We start from the raw sequence: 12,083 nt of genomic DNA, 5'->3' as shown, positions 1-12,083 counted from the left end.
ATGTTTCAACCACTTGTTCCGATCTCGCCACAAAATTTCACGTTTGACCATGTCAGATGAGCTTCAAGAGGTCATCTGTTGGTCCTCTGTTGCCAGGTAGGTCCAACGCTGCGAGCTTTACAAGCTGCCAGCTCCACTAATCCGTGACCACCAAGCTGCCAACTTTGCGAACTAACTGTCTATGCAATGTACCAACAACACCCAGCCACGCGGTGCATTCGAGACCTGCCGTTGGCAGACGGTCTTGGGTACCGCATACTATCTGCAGAGGTGGACTCGCACCAACCACATGGGAGCCACGGTATCGTCTTCTTATCAACTTGCCTGTATCAAGTCCTATGGCCATCAGAGTTGGGTTGTCAAATACCGCGGTATTGATGGCTACCGTATAGGCTTGAACATCTGTCACTAGCCACTCCGGGCACGACTTTCGCTGGTTGTGAGGGATAACAGCAACAACCATCTCTTGCGAGGAGAAAATCAAACCGTCCACACAGCTCTTCGACTGCCAAAACGACCCCCGAACTATCTTTGACATGTCTCGGATACGCAAGCATTATCTTTCCGACTCTCGATCGTGATGGGCTCCTCTAAGGTCATCAACCGTCAGCGACGCGGCCGGGTTGACCTTTGATGATTCCTTCGATCTGTGGTCCCCGAAGGCATGTACGAGGTATTATTGTGGATGTGCGCGGTGTTGGCGCGGCATCCCTCTTCCCTTGCAGCAACTCGAAGAGAAAAAAAAACGGAGTTCCGCCGGGTTTGTTTGATTGATGACTAGTACCAAGTCCGTAGCTGGGTTAGGGGGTTGGTTGGGCCCTGAGCAGTACCTACACATGGCCTTTGACGCGGGGGTGGGGTGGGAAGGTGGAGGAAGAGTGGCAAGCAAACAATCCTCGGCACGCAAACCGTAAGGTATAGGGCATAAGGCATAGTTCGTGTACATACATGTATATAGCAAACAGTAAATGAAACAAGATCAGTCCGGAACTATGTACCGAGTAGGTCAAGCAGATCATTTTTACAGTACCGAGTACAGCACGGGCCAGAACAGAAGGGGCCCTCTTGGATAAGGCCACCAAATACTCACTCCCTCCCCTACTCTCGTCGTTGGTAGGAATACGGAGTAAATATGTAAGTACGAGATATTCCGAGGCGTGCATACATACATGGCGACCTACCTAGCTACCTGCCTACCTAGGTACTATCCTCCTTAGGTAGGTAGGTACAGAGACAGATAACATACCCAGCAGGACGCTGGTGCTCCTCCGGAATTTCCGGGAAATGGAGAACTGACTGACTGGGCTGACCGTGCCGGTCCACTATTACTACTACGAGGTACATAGGGACTCGGTACTTGGTCCGAGTAGGTACCTCCTCGCGGTTCGTGCGAGTATATTCAAGCACGAGGTACGAGGTGCAAGATTGTTGATTACAGGGGCACGAGCGGGTGATATATATGTGTGGAGAAGAAGATGTAAATTCCTGTTTGCAGAGCTGTTTCGTGGCCCTGCGGTTTCGTTTTGCACCAAGGTATCGAGTATGTACCTACAGATTACTCGTCGTCACGATTCTACATACGTATTATTGGCCTTGCTTGGTGGTGACTAGGTAGGCAAAGTTGGCCAACCAGTATTTAGGGCCGAGGGGAGGTACGAGGCAGTGCCCAGGTGCCAGAGTCAGAAGTAGTAGTACGAGTACTGGTGCTCGGTGCCCAGGCACGCCGCGCCACAAGGCCAAAAGACTTTCGTCTAAGGCGCGGGCCGGCCGCAGAAAAAGCCAATGGAACACGCGATCGAGGGTGAGTTCATCTGGCACAAGATACAAACAACAAACTGACGCGGAGCGCGACGAGACAAGAATTCTCTGGGGGTCAACCAAAATCAGCTCGTCATTGAAATTTGTACAGGACTGAGTAGGGATGGTGCTCCGAACCTATCTCACGACGAGTATGTATTTCCCACAGGCTGGATTGGACCCCCCTCTTGAAATGCGAACCCTTGCAGTCGAGTAGAACCTTGCAGCGGATGCGCCTGGTAAAACAGCTCCGGACAATGCATCCCTGACATAATGATCATACGAGTAAGGTTTGCCCAGTACCAACCTACCTACCTATGTATGTTTTTGTGGCTTACGCCTAGCAAGCAGGGCCTGGCTATTCTGCGACAATCCAGGTCTGGTCTGTTTCAGGATAGCAAGCATCGAGGTAAACGTAATCCCCACAAGGGAGGGTTTATCAATCCGCCCTGGTGGGCTGGCTGTATCCTGGCATTCCTGGCACCCAATCCTCGTAGGGCTCACTCGGAGGGGAAACGAAAAGAGCGAGAGGCATGGCTAACCGGACTCACGCGTTGCCTCGTTTGTGTCAATAATGGCCAATCTTTTTCGTCGATCAGACACTGTTCACTCGCTGGGTTTCTGGAGGGCGGGAATATTTCGTAGCCTGCGGACCACGTGGAGGTGGCAGTGCACGGTTGGGCTTCTAGAGGTCTGAACAGTGGAAGATCCCGTGTGGTTTGGGCGGGCGTTGCGCGTAAGAATGGCCCGGGAAATTGCTATTCAGTATCGCAGTGGTGGTATCGATATGGTGCAGGCCCTCTATCGATTGCTAGCAGGGCTTAGAGTGGGGGATGGAGATTGACCAAGGATGAACGCATAGGGCGAGACGGGCACGATGGGGTTCTCGTAGGTGGCATTCTGTGATGCATGCTTTTGTGACAGTGACCAAGGTTTGCTGGCTGAAGCAGCGTGGCTTGAACGCGGACAAAACGAAGACCGAACTGGTTTGACCCGAAATCTGACCGCTGTTGACATTCATGTTAGCTTCTCGACCATTCAAGCCAGGTCCGAATAGAGGCGACAGGAGAACAAAGGATGTTGGTGTTGGTAGGGACTAGGTACGCGTGTGGACGTTGCTGCTGAGAGCATCTGTTCAAGGTCCCTGTGGGCAAACCGTTGGTGATGAAGCAGCCAAAGAGCGTGGACGAGTAACTAAATATACAACCTCTGCGGCGCGTTCCTGTTGGGTGGGATTTGACTTTGGATGATTTGACGTGGTGGTGAGTGGTGCGCGCTTCTTGCCGCTATCGATGACTTCCTGCGCTGCGCTGCGGTGCGTGTGGGTGGATATCATCGAGCAGGGAACACACAGCAAGATTCCCTACAGACTCAAAGCTGCGTCAACCCCCGTGTGTTTGTCCCTTCTTCAGATCTTTCTTCCTGTGCTCCGTCCTCCGTGCTATGCCCATTCACGCCTTGGCCCCAATCCTGCAAGCCAACGGCCCTCCTTGCCTCCAAAGGGGCTGCTGCTGCTGTGACAATCTTGGTCTCCTGTGACTGGTGTTTGGTGACTGGCTGCTGCGCGCCTGTCGCTTGTCCCTGTTCGGAAAAAGAGAAAGAGAAAGGCGAGAAATATCACACGCCTGCGTCACTCATTGGTGCTTTTGCCTGCTTCTTCGCCCTGATTCACAGGAACTAACAGAACTAGAGGCCGCCTCGAAGCCTTGGATGAAGCCTGGAACCTCGCGCCCTGCACCAAAAAGCCCTGCGACTGAGAACTTTTGAAGCCTGAAGGCCAGAAAGCCTGGCGTCAGAAAGTCGGGCTCGAAAGCTAAGCTGAGCGCTCAACAGCAGTTCAATTCCCCATCTGGCTGGCATCTGCCGCTCCCGCAGGCTTTCAGTTAAACCTTTAGCACCCTTAGTGGCTCGGGGCTGCCCACCTGGCGCCCATCTGGCACCCACCTGGCACTCTGCTGCCCGCTTTTCTTGGTTTCCTCCAACTGCCCAGTGCGCAGTCGTGCGTCCGCAGTCCACAGTCCAGTCCACATTGTAGTGGTGGTGGTGGTGGTGGCACCTGCACCGAATCCGCAACCTGCACTTGCAACTTGCACCTGCCAACCTTCACGTTGACTTGAGAGCCATGGACAACGTCCATAACACGACCTCCTCCAACTTGACCACATTCACCTCTTCCAAGCGACGTCGAAATACTCTGACCAAGAATCATCCCCCTTCCGCGTTCCCCTCCAAGGGCTCGCTACGCAAACAACAGTCGTCTGCCGCACTTCAACGGGCGCCGTCAGCTCCATCTCCATACCCTCGCAGTCACGACGCCTCACTGTCTTCCCGCGATTCTCATCAGAGAACCCAATCCAGCGCGTTTGCTTCTTCCACATCCTCGCTTGAACACAGCAGCGGCGCACCCTCCCCCATCGTTCCTCCCACAAACTTCTTCGCGTCGTCAGTCAACGGCTACAAGCCACCGCAACACCTCCCGCTCACACCCCAGCCTTCAGATGACCGTCACAAGGACTTGATCGGAGCGCCATTTGACGCCTCGGGTCTTTTGTCTTCTTTTCAAGTCGCCGGTATGAACGATAATCAGAATGCTGGTGCTCAATCAGCATATCCCCCGCCATTAACCCACACCCATACAAGCCCCGACCTTCGATCTCACCCGCTACGGAACTCACAGACCTTTGGACCTGGAATGGTGGCTATGATGGAAGTAACACCTCCTAAATCGGAAAATGGCACGCTCAGTCCCAAGCGCTTCTCCGGTGACGGGCACACCAAACCAGCTGGGCCATTTCGCAAGAAGAGTGGCTTTTCTAGTTTCGTCAACAATATGCTTGGATCCCCAAGGACAATCAAAATCTCCGCGCCAGAAAACCCCTTGCACATGATACACGTTGGCTACGACAACCAGACCGGGCAGTTTACGGTAAGTCGGCAGCCAATTGAGCAGATCATACATCTCTTCATTGATTAGAACGGCCCCCATACTGGAGTCTGACAAGCTGATACGTTTCCAACAGGGACTACCTGCAGAATGGCAGAGGGTCTTAGCCGACAGTGGCATCACCAAGACTGAGCAAGACCAGAATCCACAGATGATGGTCAACATTGTCGAGACGTACAAGAACAATCTGGGTGGCAACGACGATGGGGTGTGGCAGAAGTTTGACCACGCCAAACTCTCTGACTCCCCTCAAAGCAGCAACAGCAGCTACCAGAGCCCAGTGACGCCCGTCATCGGCTCAAGCGTTGCTTCGTACTCCCCCATGACTGGTGTGATATCACCCCCAGCCAGTCCTCGATTTCCCCAGAACCACGAGGGCAGCTTCGAAAACCCTCGCGCTCCACCACCCGTACCGAAAGGCCTTCCCGCTAGTGCAATGGCAAGTATGAAACCGAGTCAATCACCAATTATCATGATGCCAAATCGACCTGCTCCCAAACCACCTGTACAGAGCCTGAGAGATATGGCACCCTCCCGACCTGCGCCCCCTCCTCCTATAACCCGAGATCTACCCCTACGGACAGTTCAGGAACCGTTGAAACCACAGCCGCCTCCAGCCTCCCAGCCTAATACACCATCTATTCCCCAAGAAGAAGCGCGGAGCCGCTCCAACTCGAAAGGACCATCTGTAACACCACCACGTGCCCAGCCGGCAATCCAATCTCCTGCCCAGTATCAACAGCAGCAAGAACAGGCGATGCTGATAGCACAGCAAGCTATTCAGAGTAAACAACTAGATCGAAGTCGAAGCCAGCGTCAAGTTGCGCCAGGAGCCCCTGAGGTTCCACCAAAGATCTTGCCTCAACAAGTCAGCCCCAACATTCCACAAGCGCAATTTGCTGCAGTGACAGCTTCGCCGGCTCTCGAAGGTACTCCACAGGTAGCGGCCGTACCTCGACCTCGACAGAAACGGCAACAAAGCAATATCGTGGATGTTACTGCCAGGTTACGAGCAATCTGCACTCCTGGTGACCCGACCGCGAAGTACAGTAACCTCAACAAAATCGGGCAGGGTGCTTCTGGCGGTGTCTATACGGCTTTCGAAAATGGCACCAAGCGATGTGTTGCTATTAAGCAGATGAACCTCGAACAGCAACCGAAGAAAGACCTGATCATCAATGAGATCATTGTGATGAAGGACAGTAAGCATAAGAACATTGTCAACTTTATTGACAGCTATCTGCATGATGGAGACCTGTGGGTTGTCATGGAATACATGCAAGGTGGCAGTCTAACCGATGTGGTGACATTCAATGTCATGAGCGAAGGACAAATTGCTGCAGTGTGTCGGGAGGTTAGTATTGTCCCGGGGAATCGGCGTAAGCATTCCGTTGCTGACTGTTTTAGACGCTCTACGGCTTACAACACCTGCATTCTAAAAACGTGATACACCGAGACATCAAATCTGACAACATCCTCCTTTCGGAAAGAGGGGACATCAAGCTAACAGATTTCGGTTTCTGTGCCCAAATTAATGACACTCACAACAAGCGCACGACCATGGTTGGAACGCCATACTGGATGGCCCCAGAGGTGGTGACGAGAAAAGAGTACGGACGAAAGGTCGACATCTGGAGCTTGGGCATCATGGCGATCGAGATGATTGAGGGAGAACCACCGTATCTGACCGAGTCACCGCTGCGGGCCTTGTACTTGATCGCTAAGTACGGAACACCACGTATCAAGGACGAGCAAGCCCTGTCGCCGGTCTTTCGAGATTTCCTCCATTTCGCCCTGAAGGTTGAACCCGAGAAGCGAGCAAGTGCTCATGATCTGCTACATGTAAGGCGATCTCCCACATCTTCGGTGTATATCTCTAACGTGGAACAACAGCATCCATTCATGCATAATTGTGCCCCGCTTTCCAGCCTGGCTCCGCTCGTTCAATCAGCGAAAGAAAGCAGAGCTGCCGAGAAGGCGAATAGAGGCAACTGATGGTTGTGCTGGTCTAATTCTTGTACAATTACTGTGACCACGTGTGACTGAGACCAGCCCTTATCCGACTTGCCTGTGTTTTGGACACTGCGACCTCACGTTCAGCGCGATATGCTTTCGACATCCTGCGTCGGAGGGTGATATGCTTATTTGCATTCTCCAAACATGCATTGTTAACGGCCGGAGGAAGAATTGGGAAGAGGTGATTATTAGACGCACTGCTACAGACTTTTATCTTTTCGACACGCCTCCCATCGAGGGTTGCTCGCATTACTTGTCAGGACTGGGTATTCTTTCTTACTTTGTGCAGCGTTCTCCGCGGGCTATCAGCTTGCCGTTGCCTTGACGACTATTAAGAAAACATGATGATCAGACGAGCGGACAAAGGAGTTTTGTGGAATATGGGCAATGAGCAAAGGCAATGGGCATGAAAGGACTCGAGCCCGTCTGGTGGCTACGCAATTCCGGGACAATAGTTTGGAGAGGTCTGAAAAGCGCCGTGAAGGGCGAGGGAATTTGACCTCAAGTGTAACAGCAAGGCAGGCAGATGAGCCATGTAGACGAGAGAGCTCCTCGAAATCAAGAGCTACCATTTTGTAAAGACATCCCATCCCCTACTGGCGAGCCAGATGTGATATTGGTGTGGCTTGTGTGGAGGCATTCTCCACCTTTCACCCGCCACTCTGACCTGCTGCGTCACCGAGATTCGAACTGCGCTAAAAGCTGGAGGTGAGTTCGTGCTAGCATTTGTTCATTAGGCTGCGCCGCATCCAACCCCAAAGATAAGTCGTGCTTCCATACCGAGCCTTCTGTTCATGTCATAATTGTCTGCTGTCGCGTAACTCTTGATCTCTTCTTCGTTGAAACCCTTGGTTCGACCAATAAGTTGACTTGCCCGCCATGTTCCGGGCACAACAAAATGCATTCGACGACGCTGTTGGTAAGCTTTGAATCCTGAGACCACCGCGCTTCGCCATCACTGTTGCCTCACATCTGTGTACATGTACTGACACATGCGCCTTTGTTTCTTTTTGTCCTATATAGCCAAGGCAACCGACGAGAACCTGACCTCCGAGAACTGGGAGTACATCCTTGATGTCTGCGACAAAGTCTCGTCCAGCGAGAGCGGGAGTAAAGATGTCGTGGCCGCCATGATCAAGCGGCTGGCACATCGCAACGCCAACGTCCAGCTCTACACTCTGGAGCTAGCGAATGCGTTGTCGCAGAATTGTGGAATCCAGATGCACAGGGAGCTGGCAAGTCGGAGTTTTACAGAGGCTTTGTTGCGGCTGGCAAACGATCGAGTGCGTGCTTCCCTTCCAAGAGCCTAGAAGGCCGTGATGTCGACGACAAGGCACAGATTCGCTGATGAGTGGAATCTAGAATACGCATCAACAAGTCAAATCCAAGATAGTGGAGAGGATGGAGGCCTGGACCAAAGACTTCTCGAGTAATACCGAGTTGGGCATAATGGAGCAGGCATACATGAGATTGAAAGCGCAGAGTGAGTTCGCCATGAAGTATCGACAAGAGTCCCTCCCCGATGCTGACCGCGGAGGCTAGATCCCAACCTCCAACCCCCTCAAGCCCCCGTTAAGAGTGCGATCACGGATTGGGATAGACGAAGGGAAGAGGAAGAACTACAGATGGCTCTCAAACTTTCGATCCAAGACAAATCTGTCGCAGGTCCCTCTGCTCAACCCTCTGGCAGTCCGGCGGAGCTAGCAGCCCAGCCGCCGGGTAGTGTTTCGCAACAGGCAGAGCATCAACCCGTGCCCTCAGGGACAACTGCCGCAACCGTTTCACGAGTACGGGCTCTCTTTGACTTTCAGCCTTCTGAACCGGGCGAGCTTCAGTTCCGCAAGGGCGACGTAATAGCCGTTCTTGAATCCGTATACAAAGACTGGTGGAAGGGGTCTTTGCGCGGCCAAACGGGCATCTTTCCCCTCAACTATGTCGAAAAACTACAAGACCCCACTCCCGAGGAGTTGCAGAAAGAAGCACAAATGGAAGCAGAGGTTTTTGGCCAGATCAAGAATGTCGAGAAACTGCTTGCCCTGTTAAGCACGAGTACGGGAGACACGAACGTGCGCGACAACGAAGAGATCACCGAGTTGTACCACAGCACGTTGGCAATACGACCAAAGTTAATTGAACTGATAGGGAAATATACGCAAAAGAAAGGTAATCCAGACAGGACGATGGACTTGTCCCGTGCAATGAAATGCTAACGTATACAGACGATTTCCAGCAACTCAACGAGAAATTTATCAAAGCCCGCCGCGATTATGAAGCACTTTTGGAGTCATCCATGGCACAATCCGCTGCACAATACGCTCGTCCTGGTCCTGCAACATACGGATATGGGCCTGCAGGGGGCGGACCACCAGTCCAGCAGGGATATCCGCCTCAGAGATTCTACACGCCTGGTGAGTTCTGAACCATTTTCGGGACACGCTCGTCAAAGACACCATCTAAATAGGGGTATTTCCAGACGGCCAACCTCCCAACAATGCCATGCCCTACGCTTCAAACCAGCAAGCGCAACAGCCAGCCTTTCAGCCTCCATATCCGGTAGCCTCGCCGCCACCCCCAAGCCAGACGCCATCAAATCAACCTCAACCTCCCCCTTCTCAACTACCCGATAGTTACGCCGCTTACCCGAATCCCGCACAAGGACCACTCCGCCGTCAATCACACCCTCCGCCCTCGGAGCCTTATGCGGCGTTTCCTCCGGCCGCTGACGGTTCTGCTCCACCAGGACGCCAATCGTACCCATCCATTCAGCCGCCGAATGTAGCACAGTTGCAGTATGGAGAGGACGGGAAAGATTACTCGCCTTCCAACTACTCGACCGAGGATCTCAGCCACCAACATCTACCAGCAACATCACAGCCTCCCTCGGGGCCTCCACAGCCATATCCGCCACAACAAGGGATCCCTATGGGGCAACAGCCACCTTCGCAGCCTCCACCCACGCTGTATCCATCGTCTCAACCACCAGCGTCATATGATTATCCGGTGCCAACCATCAGCTCCCCGCCTCCAGCACCCAGTCATGGCCCACCCGCGGTCCCCAGCGATCCTGCGCAAAGGCCGATCACGCCACTAGCACAGAACTCGGCTTATCCAGTGTTTTCACCGACGCAGACACAGGCGAATCCGCAGTATCAAGCTTATAGTCAGAGGCCAACGAGCTATTACAGGTAAATGAGGTTACGGACGAGCAGGAGTCTGCCGAGGGAATACGAGATGGGAGGAAGGGAATGGCCATTCGAGGGATCGCTTCTAGGACTTGCGAAGATCTCGTCATAGGTCTGGATCATATTGCAACCTCAGCGTGCACTAACATGAGTTATCACGCACACTCAATCGAGATCCTCTCAACCTCTCTGTGCATTCCCTCATCCATGGCTCTCTGTTCTATCATCGAGACTTCAAATGGACTGTAGAAGCAATGAAGTCAAGTTATTTCTGGGAAACCACGAGCGCTTTCTTCGCATCACAATGGAAGCGGGAACCTGATTTCGGGCATTGGAAAGTTTTAGGAGGGGAATCTTGACGACTACTAACGACCAATGCTCGGCGTATCTGAAATGCGGGAGGAACATGAGGAGAAGGGAGGGGACAAGGGGAGTTTGGTTTGGTGTTTCAACGGGCATTATCGTGGCGTGGGTGTGGCGTTGCGTTGTCCGTGTCCATAAGGTGTGATACCTGACTGTTGTGTCGTATGAACGACGCACACGAGGAGAATCTCGGGGAACGAAGAAAGAAAGCCGTTTGTCTTGCGCAACTGACTTGACTGATTGACCGAACCGATGAAAGACAAGACCCCCAACGAAATGAAATGACCAACGAACGAACGACTCATTGTCGAATCTTATAATCTTCTAAAGTGCATTGTGTGTGCAAAAGATAATGGACATGTTTGTTGGTCATGGAGTTTCTGAGCTTGTCGTTCTCGTTGTCAGTGTCAATGTCGATGTCGATTCCCCTGCCTCGCTATAGCGACTCTTACCTCCCTCACCTCCCTTACTTTCCTTCTGCTTTGCTTTGATTTGCTTTGCTCGGCTCGATGCGATTCGATGCGATTCGATTCGATTCGACCCGGCCCGACTCGACTCAGTTAGTTGAACAGTGGCAAAGCAGCCTTGTTCGGCCGCGGGGAGAAAGAGGGGGAGATTTCGAACTCTGAAGGAAGATGGTATTTTTTCAGCCGCTGGGAAGGATATTCGCGGTGCATTCACGCGTGGTGCACAAATGAATGAATGGGTGATTGTTGCTGTTCCCCTTGTAAGGTTCTTGTTGGGAACTCGACGTATATGTATATATATGTATGGATCTCAATACCGGAGAGTCTTCATCTTCATCTTCCGTCGATACCACCCGAGGTCCCGTCTGCCAGTCTGCCAGTCAGTCAGTCCGTCGGTCATGGCATATCATGTCATTCATATCATGTCATGCGTACTGCGTCTCGGGACTTCGGAGGTCGGAGTGTTTTGTCCTTCGCTTCCCATACATACCTATACAAACATAACATACTTAACACGCATACATATACTTACTGACTTACGGGCGACGATACGGTACCTTACGTGTCTCCTACGGTTCACTTCCCTGAGGTACACGACGAGAGGTTCCCCCTCCCCACATTACCGGTAACTGCATCCAACTCGGAACCCATCCACATCTCTACCCCCCTACCTCTCTGCCCCTACCCCACCCCGCCCGGAACCCCCTTCCCTGTCTCCGTCAATGCCTACGCCTAGTTACCCATCTACGTGTAGGTAGGTAGCTACAGTAAATCGAGATTCTATAGAATTCCATTCAATAGGTAGCGCAGGTATGTGTCCAGCTGGCAGTGACACTCCATTTTCTTGTTCTCGTTCTCGTGTGGGCTGGGAAAGCGACTGCTCGGAAAGGAACCCCGAGATGTCCGAGTTGGGTTCGAGATGAACAGCACAAACTCACTGGAACGCAATGTTCGGGGGTGGTAAGGGCAAGGGGGTCGTATATCAATGTGAAACCCAGGAAACACTTCAGAACTTGAGCAGTCTCTTTCAACTACAGAAAGCCACCCCCATAGCCCAGATCTCTATCGTTGTAGTATTAAGCATCGAACATCTAGACTCGACTGAAACATTGCCAAACACCCAAAGCATGAGCAAGGGAGCTCCAAGTGTGCGTCGTACGTGGATCCTTCCAGATTGGTTGTCTGAGCTGGGTGGATGGCTTTCTCGATTACTTGTAGCTTGATGTCGAAGTAGCATGGTTTTGTCCGTTTTGTATTCACAGCTGAGCAAAATGTGTGGGACAGGGGCTTCTGACCCAAGTAGATTTGCCGCAC

At 52.4% G+C, this 12,083-nt stretch overlaps 2 protein-coding genes across 2 annotated transcripts; both read left to right on the top strand.

Moving 5' to 3' along the window:
* Positions 1–3,919: 3,919 nt before the first annotated feature.
* Positions 3,920–6,736, top strand: AYO20_03925 (hypothetical protein; the record flags this gene model as incomplete). The annotated part of the gene is made up of 4 exons (XM_022642224.1): positions 3,920–4,723; positions 4,818–6,095; positions 6,149–6,583; positions 6,635–6,736. 4 exons carry the CDS (start codon positions 3,920–3,922, stop codon positions 6,734–6,736), a joined length of 2,619 nt encoding a protein of 872 aa, XP_022501881.1.
* Positions 6,737–7,636: 900 nt separating this feature from the next.
* On the top strand, positions 7,637–9,946 carry AYO20_03924 (hypothetical protein; the record flags this gene model as incomplete). Its single annotated transcript, XM_022642223.1, has 6 exons — positions 7,637–7,676; positions 7,781–8,040; positions 8,120–8,240; positions 8,300–8,920; positions 8,977–9,165; positions 9,219–9,946. The coding sequence occupies 6 exons, from the start codon at positions 7,637–7,639 to the stop codon at positions 9,944–9,946; spliced, it is 1,959 nt and encodes a 652-aa protein (XP_022501880.1).
* Positions 9,947–12,083: the final 2,137 nt, after the last annotated feature.

This window comes from Fonsecaea nubica (assembly GCF_001646965.1).
Source record: "Fonsecaea nubica strain CBS 269.64 chromosome Unknown Scaff19, whole genome shotgun sequence".
Lineage (NCBI taxonomy): Eukaryota > Fungi > Ascomycota > Eurotiomycetes > Chaetothyriales > Herpotrichiellaceae > Fonsecaea > Fonsecaea nubica.
This window is presented reverse-complemented; position numbering and strand designations above follow the sequence as displayed.